Source organism: Phyllobates terribilis, unplaced genomic scaffold (genome assembly GCF_046119375.1).
Source record: "Phyllobates terribilis strain yellow unplaced genomic scaffold, ASM4611937v1 Scaffold_3__8_contigs__length_932513732, whole genome shotgun sequence".
Classification (NCBI taxonomy): domain Eukaryota; kingdom Metazoa; phylum Chordata; class Amphibia; order Anura; family Dendrobatidae; genus Phyllobates; species Phyllobates terribilis.
The window spans coordinates 322,542,431-322,555,764 of record NW_027362763.1 but is presented as its reverse complement, the minus strand read 5'-3'; the positions used below and the strand labels follow the sequence as shown (position 1 = coordinate 322,555,764).

The 13,334-nt window shown below is 39.2% G+C and overlaps 1 protein-coding gene across 3 annotated transcripts in view; it reads right to left on the bottom strand.

The window, feature by feature from the left end:
* Positions 1-13,334, bottom strand: part of LOC141259321 (probable cation-transporting ATPase 13A4) — a 308,876-nt gene that overhangs the window by 93,967 nt on the left and 201,575 nt on the right. For all 3 annotated transcript variants that reach the window (XM_073675076.1, XM_073675077.1, XM_073675078.1), the window contains one exon: positions 8,588-8,677. In XM_073675076.1, coding sequence (XP_073531177.1) covers positions 8,588-8,677 — 90 coding nt within the window. The remainder of the gene's footprint in view (positions 1-8,587; positions 8,678-13,334) is intronic.

The following is a 13,334-nucleotide window of genomic DNA, read 5'->3' as shown; positions in this document are numbered from 1 at the left end:
CATAAAGATTCTGGGCATCAGTGCAGATCATTTCCTCGTCTGGATTCACAGAAGCGCTGGAGTCGACCTCTGATTCCCAGGCTATAGTATGAGTAAACAGCTCTGCAGACTCAACCATCTGTTCTACCTCATACTCAGACGGGCAGCTGGAGATTTGGGAGCTGTGAGGAAGCAAGCGCGATTGGGGTGACACCTTTGAGGACTGGAGTATTTGTGATGTTGAAGTTGATGTGGAGGAGAGCCCACTTAAAGGAGCACTTGATATCCGTTGAAGCACCTGCTGTTTTTGTGCCTCATCTGGAATTTGTAGCGATTGGCGTGGCCGTAAGAAAGGGATCTTATCACATTGTCCGCTAAAAGAAGTAGACATTTTAGTTTGGCTGGAAGATGGTCTTTCTTCTGCAGATGTTACTGTTGCTTTAACACCTACCCCACGGACACAACCTTTTTTCCCCTTCCCAACACGCCTATTCCCCTTTCCACCAGCAGCAGGCCTTTTTCCACTCATTTTGGTGGTTAACTAATACACAACTCTGGAGTTGTTTGCACAAAAAAACAATGGATGGGAACCGAGCAGAGCTGAGTGGCCAAACTGTGGTATTAGGCCAAAACTATTGGCTGGGTTAGATGCAGAAAAAAATTATATTCGATTTGCAACCTGATGGAGGTCAGTATAGATGGAGTAATAGAACAAGTCCCACACACAGCTAGAAGCCCAAATATTTTTTCAGAGGTAGATGCAGAAAAAAAATATATTCAGTTTGCAACCTGATGGAGGTCAGTATAGATGGACTAATAGAGAAAGTCCCACACACTGCTAGAAGGCCAAATATTTTTTCAGAGCTAGATGCAGACAAAAAAATATTTTGAATTTGCAACCTGATGGAGGTCAGTATAGGTGGACTAATAGAACAAGTCCCACACACTGCTAGAAGGCCAAATATTTTTTCAGAGCTAGATGAGAAAAAAATTATATTCAGTTTGCAACCTGATGGAGGTCTGTATAGATGGATTAATAGAACAAGTCCCACACACAGCTAGAAGCCCAATATTTTTTCAGAGGTAGATGCAGAAAAAAAATTATTTTTAATTTGCAACCTGATGGAGTTCAGTATAGATGGACTAATAGAGAAAGTCCCACACACAGCTAGAAGCCCAAATATTTTTTCAGAGGTAGATGTAGATAAAAATTATTTTTAATTTGCAACCTGATGGAGGTCAGTATAGATGGACTAATAGAGAAAGTCCCACACACTGCTAGAAGGCCAAATATTTTTTCAGAGCTAGATGCAGATAAAAATTATTTTTAATTTGCAACCTGATAGAGGTCAGTATAGATGGACTAATAGAGAAAGTCCCACACACTGCTAGAAGGCCAAATATTTTTTCAGAGCTAGATGCAGATAAAAATTATTTTTAATTTGCAACCTGATGGAGGTCAGTATAGATGAACTAATAGAGAAAGTCCCACACACTGCTAGAAGGCCAAATATTTTTTCAGAGCTAGATGCAGAAAAAAATTATATTCAGTTTGCAACCTGATGGAGGTCAGTATAGATGGACTAATAGAACAAGTCCCACACACAGCTAGAAGCCCAAATATTTTTTCAGAGGTAGATGCAGAAAAAAAATATATTCAGTTTGCAACCTGATGGAGGTCAGTATAGATGGACTAATAGAACAAGTCCCACACACAGCTAGAAGCCCAAATATTTTTTCAGAGGTAGATGCAGATAAAAATTATTTTTAATTTGCAACCTGATGGAGGTCAGTATAGATGGACTAATAGAGAAAGTCCCACACACTGCTAGAAGGCCAAATATTTTTTCAGAGCTAGATGCAGATAAAAATTATTTTTAATTTGCAACCTGATGGAGGTCAGTATAGATGGACTAATAGAGAAAGTCCCACACTCTGCTAGAAGGCCAAATATTTTTTCAGAGCTAGATGCAGATAAAAATTATTTTTAATTTGCAACCTGATGGAGGTCAGTATAGATGGACTAATAGAGAAAGTCCCACACACTGCTAGAAGGCCAAATATTTTTTCAGAGCTAGATGCAGAAAAAAATTATATTCAGTTTGCAACCTGATGGAGTTCAGTATAGATGGACTAATAGAACAAGTCCCACACACAGCTAGAAGCCCAAATATTTTTTCAGAGCTAGATGCAGATAAAAATTATTTTTAATTTGCAACCTGATGGAGGTCAGTATAGATGAACTAATAGAGAAAGTCCCACACACTGCTAGAAGGCCAAATATTTTTTCAGAGCTAGATGCAGAAAAAAATTATATTCAGTTTGCAACCTGATGGAGGTCAGTATAGATGGACTAATAGAACAAGTCCCACACACAGCTAGAAGCCCAAATATTTTTTCAGAGGTAGATGCAGAAAAAAAATATATTCAGTTTGCAACCTGATGGAGGTCAGTATAGATGGACTAATAGAACAAGTCCCACACACAGCTAGAAGCCCAAATATTTTTTCAGAGGTAGATGCAGATAAAAATTATTTTTAATTTGCAACCTGATGGAGGTCAGTATAGATGGACTAATAGAGAAAGTCCCACACACTGCTAGAAGGCCAAATATTTTTTCAGAGCTAGATGCAGATAAAAATTATTTTTAATTTGCAACCTGATGGAGGTCCGTATAGATGGACTAATAAAGGAAGTCCCACACACTGCTAGAAGGCCAAATATTTTTTCAGAGCTAGATGCAGATAAAAATTATTTTTAATTTGCAACCTGATGGAGGTCAGTATAGATGGACTAATAGAGAAAGTCCCACACACTGCTAGAAGGCCAAATATTTTTTCAGAGCTAGATGCAGAAAAAAATTATATTCAGTTTGCAACCTGATGGAGTTCAGTATAGATGGACTAATAGAACAAGTCCCACACACAGCTAGAAGCCCAAATATTTTTTCAGAGGTAGATGCAGATAAAAACTATTTTTAATTTGCAACCTGATGGAGGTCAGTATAGAGGGACTAATAGAGAAAGTCCCACACACTGCTAGAAGGCCAAATATTGTTTCAGAGCTAGATGCAGAAAAAAATTATATTCAGTTTGCAACCTGATGGAGGTCAGTATAGATGGACTAATAGAACAAGTCCCACACACAGCTAGAAGCCCAAATATTTTTTCAGAGGTAGATGCAGATAAAAATTATTTTTAATTTGCAACCTGATGGAGGTCAGTATAGATGGACTAATAGAGAAAGTCCCACACACTGCTAGAAGGCCAACTATTTTTTCAGAGCTAGATGCAGAAAAAAATTAAATTCAGTTTGCAACCTGATGGAGGTCTGTATAGATGGATTAATAGAACAAGTCCCACACACAGCTAGAAGCCCAATATTTTTTCAGAGGTTGATGCAGAAAAAAAAAAATTCAGTTTGCAACCTGATGGAGGTCTGTATAGATGAATTAATAGAACAAGTCCCACACACAGCTAGAAGTCCAATATTTTTTCAGAGGTAGATGCAGAAAAAAAATATATTCAGTTTGCAACCTGATGGAGGTCAGTATAGATGGACTAATAGAGAAAGTCCCACACACTGCTAGAAGGCCAAATATTTTTTCAGAGCTAGATGCAGAAAAAAATTATATTCAGTTTGTAACCTGATGGAGGTCAGTATAGATGGACTAATAGAACAAGTCCCACACACAGCTAGAAGCCCAAATATTTTTTCAGAGGTAGATGCAGATAAAAATTATTTTTAATTTGCAACCTGATGGAGGTCAGTATAGATGGACTAATAGAGAAAGTCCCACACACTGCTAGAAGGCCAACTATTTTTTCAGAGCTAGATGCAGAAAAAAATTATATTCAGTTTGCAACCTGATGGAGGTCTGTATAGATGGATTAATAGAACAAGTCCCACACACAGCTAGAAGCCCAATATTTTTTCAGAGGTAGATGCAGAAAAAAAATATATTCAGTTTGCAACCTGATGGAGGTCTGTATAGATGGATTAATAGAACAAGTCCCACACACAGCTAGAAGCCCAATATTTTTTCAGAGGTAGATGCAGAAAAAAAATATATTCAGTTTGCAACCTGATGGAGGTCAGTATAGATGGACTAATAGAGAAAGTCCCACACACTGCTAGAAGGCCAAATATTTTTTCAGAGCTAGATGCAGAAAAAAATTATATTCAGTTTGCAACCTGATGGAGGTCAGTATAGATGGACTAATAGAACAAGTCCCACACACAGCTAGAAGCCCAAATATTTTTTCAGAGGTAGATGCAGATAAAAATTATTTTTAATTTGCAACCTGATGGAGGTCAGTATAGATGGACTAATAGAGAAAGTCCCACACACTGCTAGAAGGCCAAATATTTTTTCAGATCTAGATGCAGATAAAAATTATTTTTAATTTGCAACCTGATGGAGGTCAGTATAGATGGACTAATAGAACAAGTCCCACACACAGCTAGAAGCCCAAATATTTTTTCAGAGGTAGATGCAGAAAAAAAATATATTCAGTTTGCAACCTGATGGAGGTCAGTATAGATGGACTAATAGAACAAGTCCCACACACAGCTAGAAGCCCAAATATTTTTTCAGAGGTAGATGCAGATAAAAATTATTTTTAATTTGCAACCTGATGGAGGTCAGTATAGATGGACTAATAGAGAAAGTCCCACACACTGCTAGAAGGCCAAATATTTTTTCAGAGCTAGATGCAGATAAAAATTATTTTTAATTTGCAACCTGATGGAGGTCAGTATAGATGGACTAATAGAGAAAGTCCCACACTCTGCTAGAAGGCCAAATATTTTTTCAGAGCTAGATGCAGATAAAAATTATTTTTAATTTGCAACCTGATGGAGGTCAGTATAGATGGACTAATAGAGAAAGTCCCACACACTGCTAGAAGGCCAAATATTTTTTCAGAGCTAGATGCAGAAAAAAATTATATTCAGTTTGCAACCTGATGGAGTTCAGTATAGATGGACTAATAGAACAAGTCCCACACACAGCTAGAAGCCCAAATATTTTTTCAGAGCTAGATGCAGATAAAAATTATTTTTAATTTGCAACCTGATGGAGGTCAGTATAGATGAACTAATAGAGAAAGTCCCACACACTGCTAGAAGGCCAAATATTTTTTCAGAGCTAGATGCAGAAAAAAATTATATTCAGTTTGCAACCTGATGGAGGTCAGTATAGATGGACTAATAGAACAAGTCCCACACACAGCTAGAAGCCCAAATATTTTTTCAGAGGTAGATGCAGAAAAAAAATATATTCAGTTTGCAACCTGATGGAGGTCAGTATAGATGGACTAATAGAACAAGTCCCACACACAGCTAGAAGCCCAAATATTTTTTCAGAGGTAGATGCAGATAAAAATTATTTTTAATTTGCAACCTGATGGAGGTCAGTATAGATGGACTAATAGAGAAAGTCCCACACACTGCTAGAAGGCCAAATATTTTTTCAGAGCTAGATGCAGATAAAAATTATTTTTAATTTGCAACCTGATGGAGGTCCGTATAGATGGACTAATAAAGGAAGTCCCACACACTGCTAGAAGGCCAAATATTTTTTCAGAGCTAGATGCAGATAAAAATTATTTTTAATTTGCAACCTGATGGAGGTCAGTATAGATGGACTAATAGAGAAAGTCCCACACACTGCTAGAAGGCCAAATATTTTTTCAGAGCTAGATGCAGAAAAAAATTATATTCAGTTTGCAACCTGATGGAGTTCAGTATAGATGGACTAATAGAACAAGTCCCACACACAGCTAGAAGCCCAAATATTTTTTCAGAGGTAGATGCAGATAAAAACTATTTTTAATTTGCAACCTGATGGAGGTCAGTATAGATGGACTAATAGAGAAAGTCCCACACACTGCTAGAAGGCCAAATATTGTTTCAGAGCTAGATGCAGAAAAAAATTATATTCAGTTTGCAACCTGATGGAGGTCAGTATAGATGGACTAATAGAACAAGTCCCACACACAGCTAGAAGCCCAAATATTTTTTCAGAGGTAGATGCAGATAAAAATTATTTTTAATTTGCAACCTGATGGAGGTCAGTATAGATGGACTAATAGAGAAAGTCCCACACACTGCTAGAAGGCCAACTATTTTTTCAGAGCTAGATGCAGAAAAAAATTATATTCAGTTTGCAACCTGATGGAGGTCTGTATAGATGGATTAATAGAACAAGTCCCACACACAGCTAGAAGCCCAATATTTTTTCAGAGGTTGATGCAGAAAAAAAAAAATTCAGTTTGCAACCTGATGGAGGTCTGTATAGATGAATTAATAGAACAAGTCCCACACACAGCTAGAAGTCCAATATTTTTTCAGAGGTAGATGCAGAAAAAAAATATATTCAGTTTGCAACCTGATGGAGGTCAGTATAGATGGACTAATAGAGAAAGTCCCACACACTGCTAGAAGGCCAAATATTTTTTCAGAGCTAGATGCAGAAAAAAATTATATTCAGTTTGTAACCTGATGGAGGTCAGTATAGATGGACTAATAGAACAAGTCCCACACACAGCTAGAAGCCCAAATATTTTTTCAGAGGTAGATGCAGATAAAAATTATTTTTAATTTGCAACCTGATGGAGGTCAGTATAGATGGACTAATAGAGAAAGTCCCACACACTGCTAGAAGGCCAACTATTTTTTCAGAGCTAGATGCAGAAAAAAATTATATTCAGTTTGCAACCTGATGGAGGTCTGTATAGATGGATTAATAGAACAAGTCCCACACACAGCTAGAAGCCCAATATTTTTTCAGAGGTAGATGCAGAAAAAAAATATATTCAGTTTGCAACCTGATGGAGGTCTGTATAGATGGATTAATAGAACAAGTCCCACACACAGCTAGAAGCCCAATATTTTTTCAGAGGTAGATGCAGAAAAAAAATATATTCAGTTTGCAACCTGATGGAGGTCAGTATAGATGGACTAATAGAGAAAGTCCCACACACTGCTAGAAGGCCAAATATTTTTTCAGAGCTAGATGCAGAAAAAAATTATATTCAGTTTGCAACCTGATGGAGGTCAGTATAGATGGACTAATAGAACAAGTCCCACACACAGCTAGAAGCCCAAATATTTTTTCAGAGGTAGATGCAGATAAAAATTATTTTTAATTTGCAACCTGATGGAGGTCAGTATAGATGGACTAATAGAGAAAGTCCCACACACTGCTAGAAGGCCAAATATTTTTTCAGATCTAGATGCAGATAAAAATTATTTTTAATTTGCAACCTGATGGAGGTCAGTATAGATGGACTAATAGAGAAAGTCCCACACACTGCTAGAAGGCCAAATATTTTTTCAGAGCTAGATGCAGAAAAAAATTATATTCAGTTTGCAACCTGATGGAGGTCAGTATAGATGGTCTAATAGAACAAGTCCCACACACTGCTAGAAGCCCAAATATTTTTTCAGAGCTAGAAGCCGAAAAAAATTATATTCAATTTGCAACTTGATGGAGGTCAGTATAGATGGACTAATAGAATGATGCTATACCCAAAAGATTTTACTTCACTAGGTGCAGTAAAAAAATTGGTATTCTATACACAGGTGGTATATCTTGCAACACAGATAGGCTACTCCACTGACTAACACACTCTGCAATAGGCCAAAAAGGATTAGCTTTGCTAGATTCAGCCAAATGCTGTGAAAAAAACTTGCACAGCACTGGCACAGACCTGCCTGGCAAAAACTGATAGGAACTGATGTAACCTAGTCCTGAAAAGGACTGCAATTACAATTAGTCTTTACTCCCACAATCTATCTATTTAAGAGCACAGACCTGCCTGATAAAAGTCGTAGGAAATGCTGTAACCTAGTCCTTAAAAGGACTGCAATCACAACTATTCCCTACTCCCAAGCTATCTGTAGATTTGTGCGAAAATTGGCTTGAAATTAACAAGGTATAGCGCACACAGCAACAGCGGTGCCGTCTAACACGCAGCTGCAGCAGTGAGAAAATGGTGGCGACGGGGAAAATGGCTTGGTCTTATAGGGCAAGGACATGTGACATACACTGCCAATGACACATGCCCTTGCTTGTGTGAAAAACAGCAGTTCGCTCCGTGTGTGCGCTGCTGATAGGCTGACAGACTGCACCTCCCCACTGCAAATGCGGGAAAGAGAAAAAAAAATGGAGATCTTCATTATTCCTGCAGAGATCCATCCCCTGCCCCTCCCCCCACCCCGCTGTACACTCAAACTGCGTATTAACATTAATTTTCATCATTACTGAGAAAAAATCCAGTTATGATTTTGGTGCACGAACAGTTATCGAACATAACCTCGAACAGCCGAATTTTTCTCAAATCGTTCGTGTTCGCCGAACGGCTCGAACACCGCCCAAAACAGCTCGAATTTGAGATTGGCGAACAGTTCGAGTAGAACAACGCTCATCTCTACTCTGCATACCCTTTAGCTTATTGAAATGTCTTAATACAATCTATAGCCATGACTTTTAGTATATGATTATTAAATCGTTTATACAATAAATACATAGAAAACTATTGACATACACAATCCAAAAATAATGATTAATTATTACTTGGTATTATTAATTTATTGTACTTACTGTATCAGAGTGCATTCCTGGCTTTACAACGAGATGATGTTTTCTTGGCATCTTTTCATTACCATCTGTTTGACACGACTGGTCAATGTCCTATAAAAGAATTAAACAAATTGGATAGAAATGTATCTAAGAAGAAGACAGATATAAAAAAAGAAAAATGACATTGGTGATGTAATGTGTATAGACAGTTTGGAACTTTTATGTTAAGTATGGGATAGGTTTTCCAAATTTCTGCCCTTAAGAAATTTCTTTGACTGTTTCATTCATCTGAATAGGGTTTGCAGAAATTCATTCACATGTTTCATATATTGGAAATTTCCTTCCCTAAATGAAACTCATTTTTGGTCAAGGAGTCGCTAACATGTGTTCACTTTAAAAATGAATACAGAAAGGGGAAGTCCATAGGAGATATCTCTCCACAGCTGAGTTCAGACGATTGTATTTTCAAGTGCATGCATGACAAACTGCACACAGACGGCACATGGACCGAGTTAAATGTGCGATTCAAATACACAGTCCGTGTGAAAAAAAATTGCAGCACGAACTAAGTCTATTTCAGCTTGCGGAGAATACTTGCCGATTGAACTAAATGAATGTTACTACCAAAAAATAGAGACCACATGAACACTATTAATATGTCATATGGTTTTCACAGATCCATTATAATAGATGACTTAAAAACTGGATGTGATACAGGTGTCTAAAATAGACATATTAACCACATACCTATATAATTTAAAGAACTGTTTCCAATAAATTTTAACCTATCTCCATCTTCCCCGGTTTCCAGCTCCGCGGTCATGTTCTCATTCACGTGACTGAATTTCTGATTTGCTGGATCACACAAAGGTGTGTGTGAACTGGAAGTCAATTCATAAGTCCATACACTTATGTTGTAAAAGTGACTCACACATAAACCCCAGTGTGATACAGTGAGTTGGTATTTCAGTCCACTCCATAGATTTACTTTCTGGATGCAAAACAGTCAATTTTCCATACATCTATCTTTTCTCAACGTCACTACTTAAAAGGGTTGCCCAGGTTTATCATAAAAGTCTGCAGTGACTATGTGACTCCAGATTTGTGAAAACTCATATCACACGCAGCTGAATACAAGTGAACTGAGCAAGGCCATGCACATCTAATTTGTATATGTCCAGAAGTATGCATAACACATATGCACAGTCACATGACCGCTCTGACTCGCCACCAACATCGGAGAATGTGAGGATTAACAAGTCTGCAATCACATAGAGTGACTGCAGACTTTTGTGATAAGCCTGGACAAAACCTTTGTCACCCAACAGTAAAGGCCATATATTTTTATCCACTTTTGTCTGTGTAAAAAAAAATAGTTTAGTGGATGTAACAGTTTCTTATTGTACTCATCTTAGCTCATCTTAATGCTCATATATTTGTTGTTATTTTACCTAAACTTTGCATAAACAATGCATTAATACTTTGCTGTTCGGTGTTGAACAAATACTTCAACAATTGCGAAGTCTTGAGGTTTTCTTGCCCCAAATTTTTCAAAATGGTGCAATCAAAAATGCTCTTTTTTGTCTTGATCCAATTTTTGTGATTTTTTAGCGCCAGAAATCTTTAAAAAAAATGTGTCAAAACGGGGGGTGGAGGACTGGAGTAAATTGAACAAAAAAAGTGACATTTGGTAAAAAAACAGATTTTATGAATCTTATTAAAACATCTGGTTAAACAAAGTTGGAGAGGAGAAATAATAAAAGGACTTAAAAAAAAACACAACTAAAAAGTGTTGCAAAGTGATATTATAAGCAATAAAAAGAGGAAATTACCCCAGAAAACTAGAGAAACAACTATGATGAATTGGGGCCACAGTTTTTTTATTTTTTCAATACATTCATGTTAACAATAACACAAGTGTACAACAAACATTTTTTTTTCAGGTGCCAAAGTTTTTTTAATTGATTTCGAGTTTTTGAGGGTGCTGAATTGAAAAATCCCATTACTTTTGCTGAATTAGTTCTAGTTTTTTTAAAATAATTCATCCATGAAAATAATGAATTCCCCCAATGCGACTTTTGTGTGATTACAAATGCAATAGCTTTTGGTCTTTTGGTCTTTTGACTCTTTAACAGTATCTTAGGTAATGAAATATACCATATAACTATTTTGTATTTCAATTTGTAGGCTTACAATACTAAAAATGTGACTTTTTGAAGCCAGAACTCTACTGTAATTAATTAACAATTAAATATCTAAGAAACTAGAGCCAATCTGGCAAAACCGAAGTCATATTATTAATCAGCACTAGTGATGAGCGAGCACTAAAATGCTCGGGTGCTCGAAGCTCGGGTCGAGTACATTGGAATACTCGGGTGGCAGCGCTCAGCTGCGATCCAGCCTGTCATCTCAATGCCATCCCAGCGTGGGAGAACTCTCCTGCTCAAGCGCTGAGCGCAGGAGAATTCTCCCACGCTGTCAGTGACGTGCATGAGGTGAGCTGAGTTCATTGGACATGAACTCGGCTCATCTGGATGCCTTCACAGCCAGACACTGAGGAGCGCAAGCATGCCTGCGCTTCTCAGTGTCTGCGGCATGGCAAGCTGGGTGGCAGCTTTCGGCTGCGATCCAGCCTGTCATGTGAATGTAGCAGAGCTGAAGCTGTCCTGGGAACCATGGAAAGGTAAGGATGAGGTTGCTATATTATTTTACTCTTATTGCAGAAGACATTGGCTTCAGCTGGAATGGTCGTGATGGTAAGTATGGTTTAATTTAGAACATTAAAAATTGTGTGTTTATTTCAATTAAAGGACTTTATTCTGTGTGTTGTGTTCTTTTTAAATACTTTACTAGAAATTTATGGCGGTCATGTCTAATATTGGCGTGACCCCATGAATTTTGGGCTTAGGGCCAGCTGATAATACCAAGCTAGCCCTAACCCCTTTATTACCCAGTGAGCCACCACACCAGGGCCCTGGATGAGTTCAGTACAGCGCCAGAAGATGGCGCTTCTATGAACACGCCATTTTCTGGGGTGGCTGCGGTCTGCAATTTACAGCTGGAGGGGGGCCAGAAAGCTTGGACCTCCCTGCACTGCAGATTCCAGCCCCCAGCTGCTTAGTTGTACCTGGCTGGACACAAAAATAGGGCGAAGCACCACGTCAATTTTTTTAAAATTATTTCATGAAATTCATGAAATAATAAAGAAAAAAGGGCTTCCCTATATTGTTGTGTCCGGCCAGGTACAAATAGGCAGCTGGTGGTTGGGGGCAGCCCGTTCCTGGATACTGTACCTGGCTGGACACAAAAATAGGGCGAAGCCCCTCGTCAATTTTTTTTAAATTATTTCATGAATTTCAACTAGGCAGCTGGGGGCTGGAATCTGCAGCGCAGGGGGGTCCAAGCTTTCTGCCCCCCCCACTGCAAATTGCAGTCCGCAGCCACCCCAGAAAATGACGCGTTCATAGAAGTGCCATCTTCTGGCGCTGTACCCAACTCATCCAGGGCCCTGGTGCGGTGGCTCACTGGGTAATAAAGGGGTTAGGGCCAGCTTGGTATTATCAGCTGGCCCTAAGCCCGAAATTCATGGGGTCACGCCAATATTAGACATGACCGCCATAAATTTCTAGAAAAGTATTTAAAAAAAACACAACACACAGAATAAAGTCCTTTAATTGAAATAAACACACAATTTTTTAATGTTCTAAATTAAACCATACTTACCATCACGCCAATTCCAGCTGAAGCCAATGTCTTCTGCAATAAAAGTAAAATAATAAAGCAACCTCATCCTACTTTTCCATGGTTCCCAGGACAGCTTCAGCTCTGCTACATTCACATGACAGGCTGGATCACAGGCGAAAGCTGCCATCCAGCTTGCCATGCCGCAGACACTGAGAAGCGCAGGCATGCTTGCGCTCCTCAGTGTCTGGTTGTGACGGCATCCAGATGAGCCGAGTTCATGTCCAATGAACTCAGCTCACCTCATGCACGTCACTGACAGCGTGGGAAAATGCTCCTGTGCTCAGCGCTTCAGCAGGAGAATTCTCCCACGCTGGGATGACATTCTGATGACAGGCTGGATCGCAACTGAGCGCTGCCATCCAGCTTGTCATCCTTCAGAGACACTGCAGAGCGCAAGCATTCCTGTGCTCTGCAGTGTCTATGAAGGATGGCATGCTGGATGGCAGCGCTCAGCTGCGATCCAGCCTGTCATCTCAATGCCATCCCAGCGTGGTAGCATTCTCCTGCTCAAGCGCTGAGCGCAGGAGAATTCTCCCACGCTGTAAATGACGTGCATGAGGTGAGCTGAGTTCATTGGACATGAGCTCACCTCATGCACGTCACTGACAGCGTGGGAGAATTCTCCTGCGCTCCCCGCATGAACAGCAGAATTCTCTCAAGCTCACTGCATGCGCAAGAGAATTCTCCCACGCTGTCAGTGACGTGCATGAGGTGAGCTGACTTCATTGGACATGAACTCGGCTCATCTGGATGCCATCACAGCCAGACACTGAGGAGTGCAAGCATGCCTGCGCTTCTCAGTGTCTGCGGCATGGCAAGCTAGATGGCAGCTTTCTGCTGCGATCCAGCCTGTCATGTGAATGTAGCAGAGCTGGAGCCATCCTGGGAACCATGGAAAGGTAAGGATGAGGTTGGTTTATTATTTTACTTTTATTGCAGGAGATCGTTGGCTTCAGCTGGAATGGGCGTGATGGTAAGTATGGTTTAATTTAGAACAATAAAGAATTGTGTGTTTATTTCAATT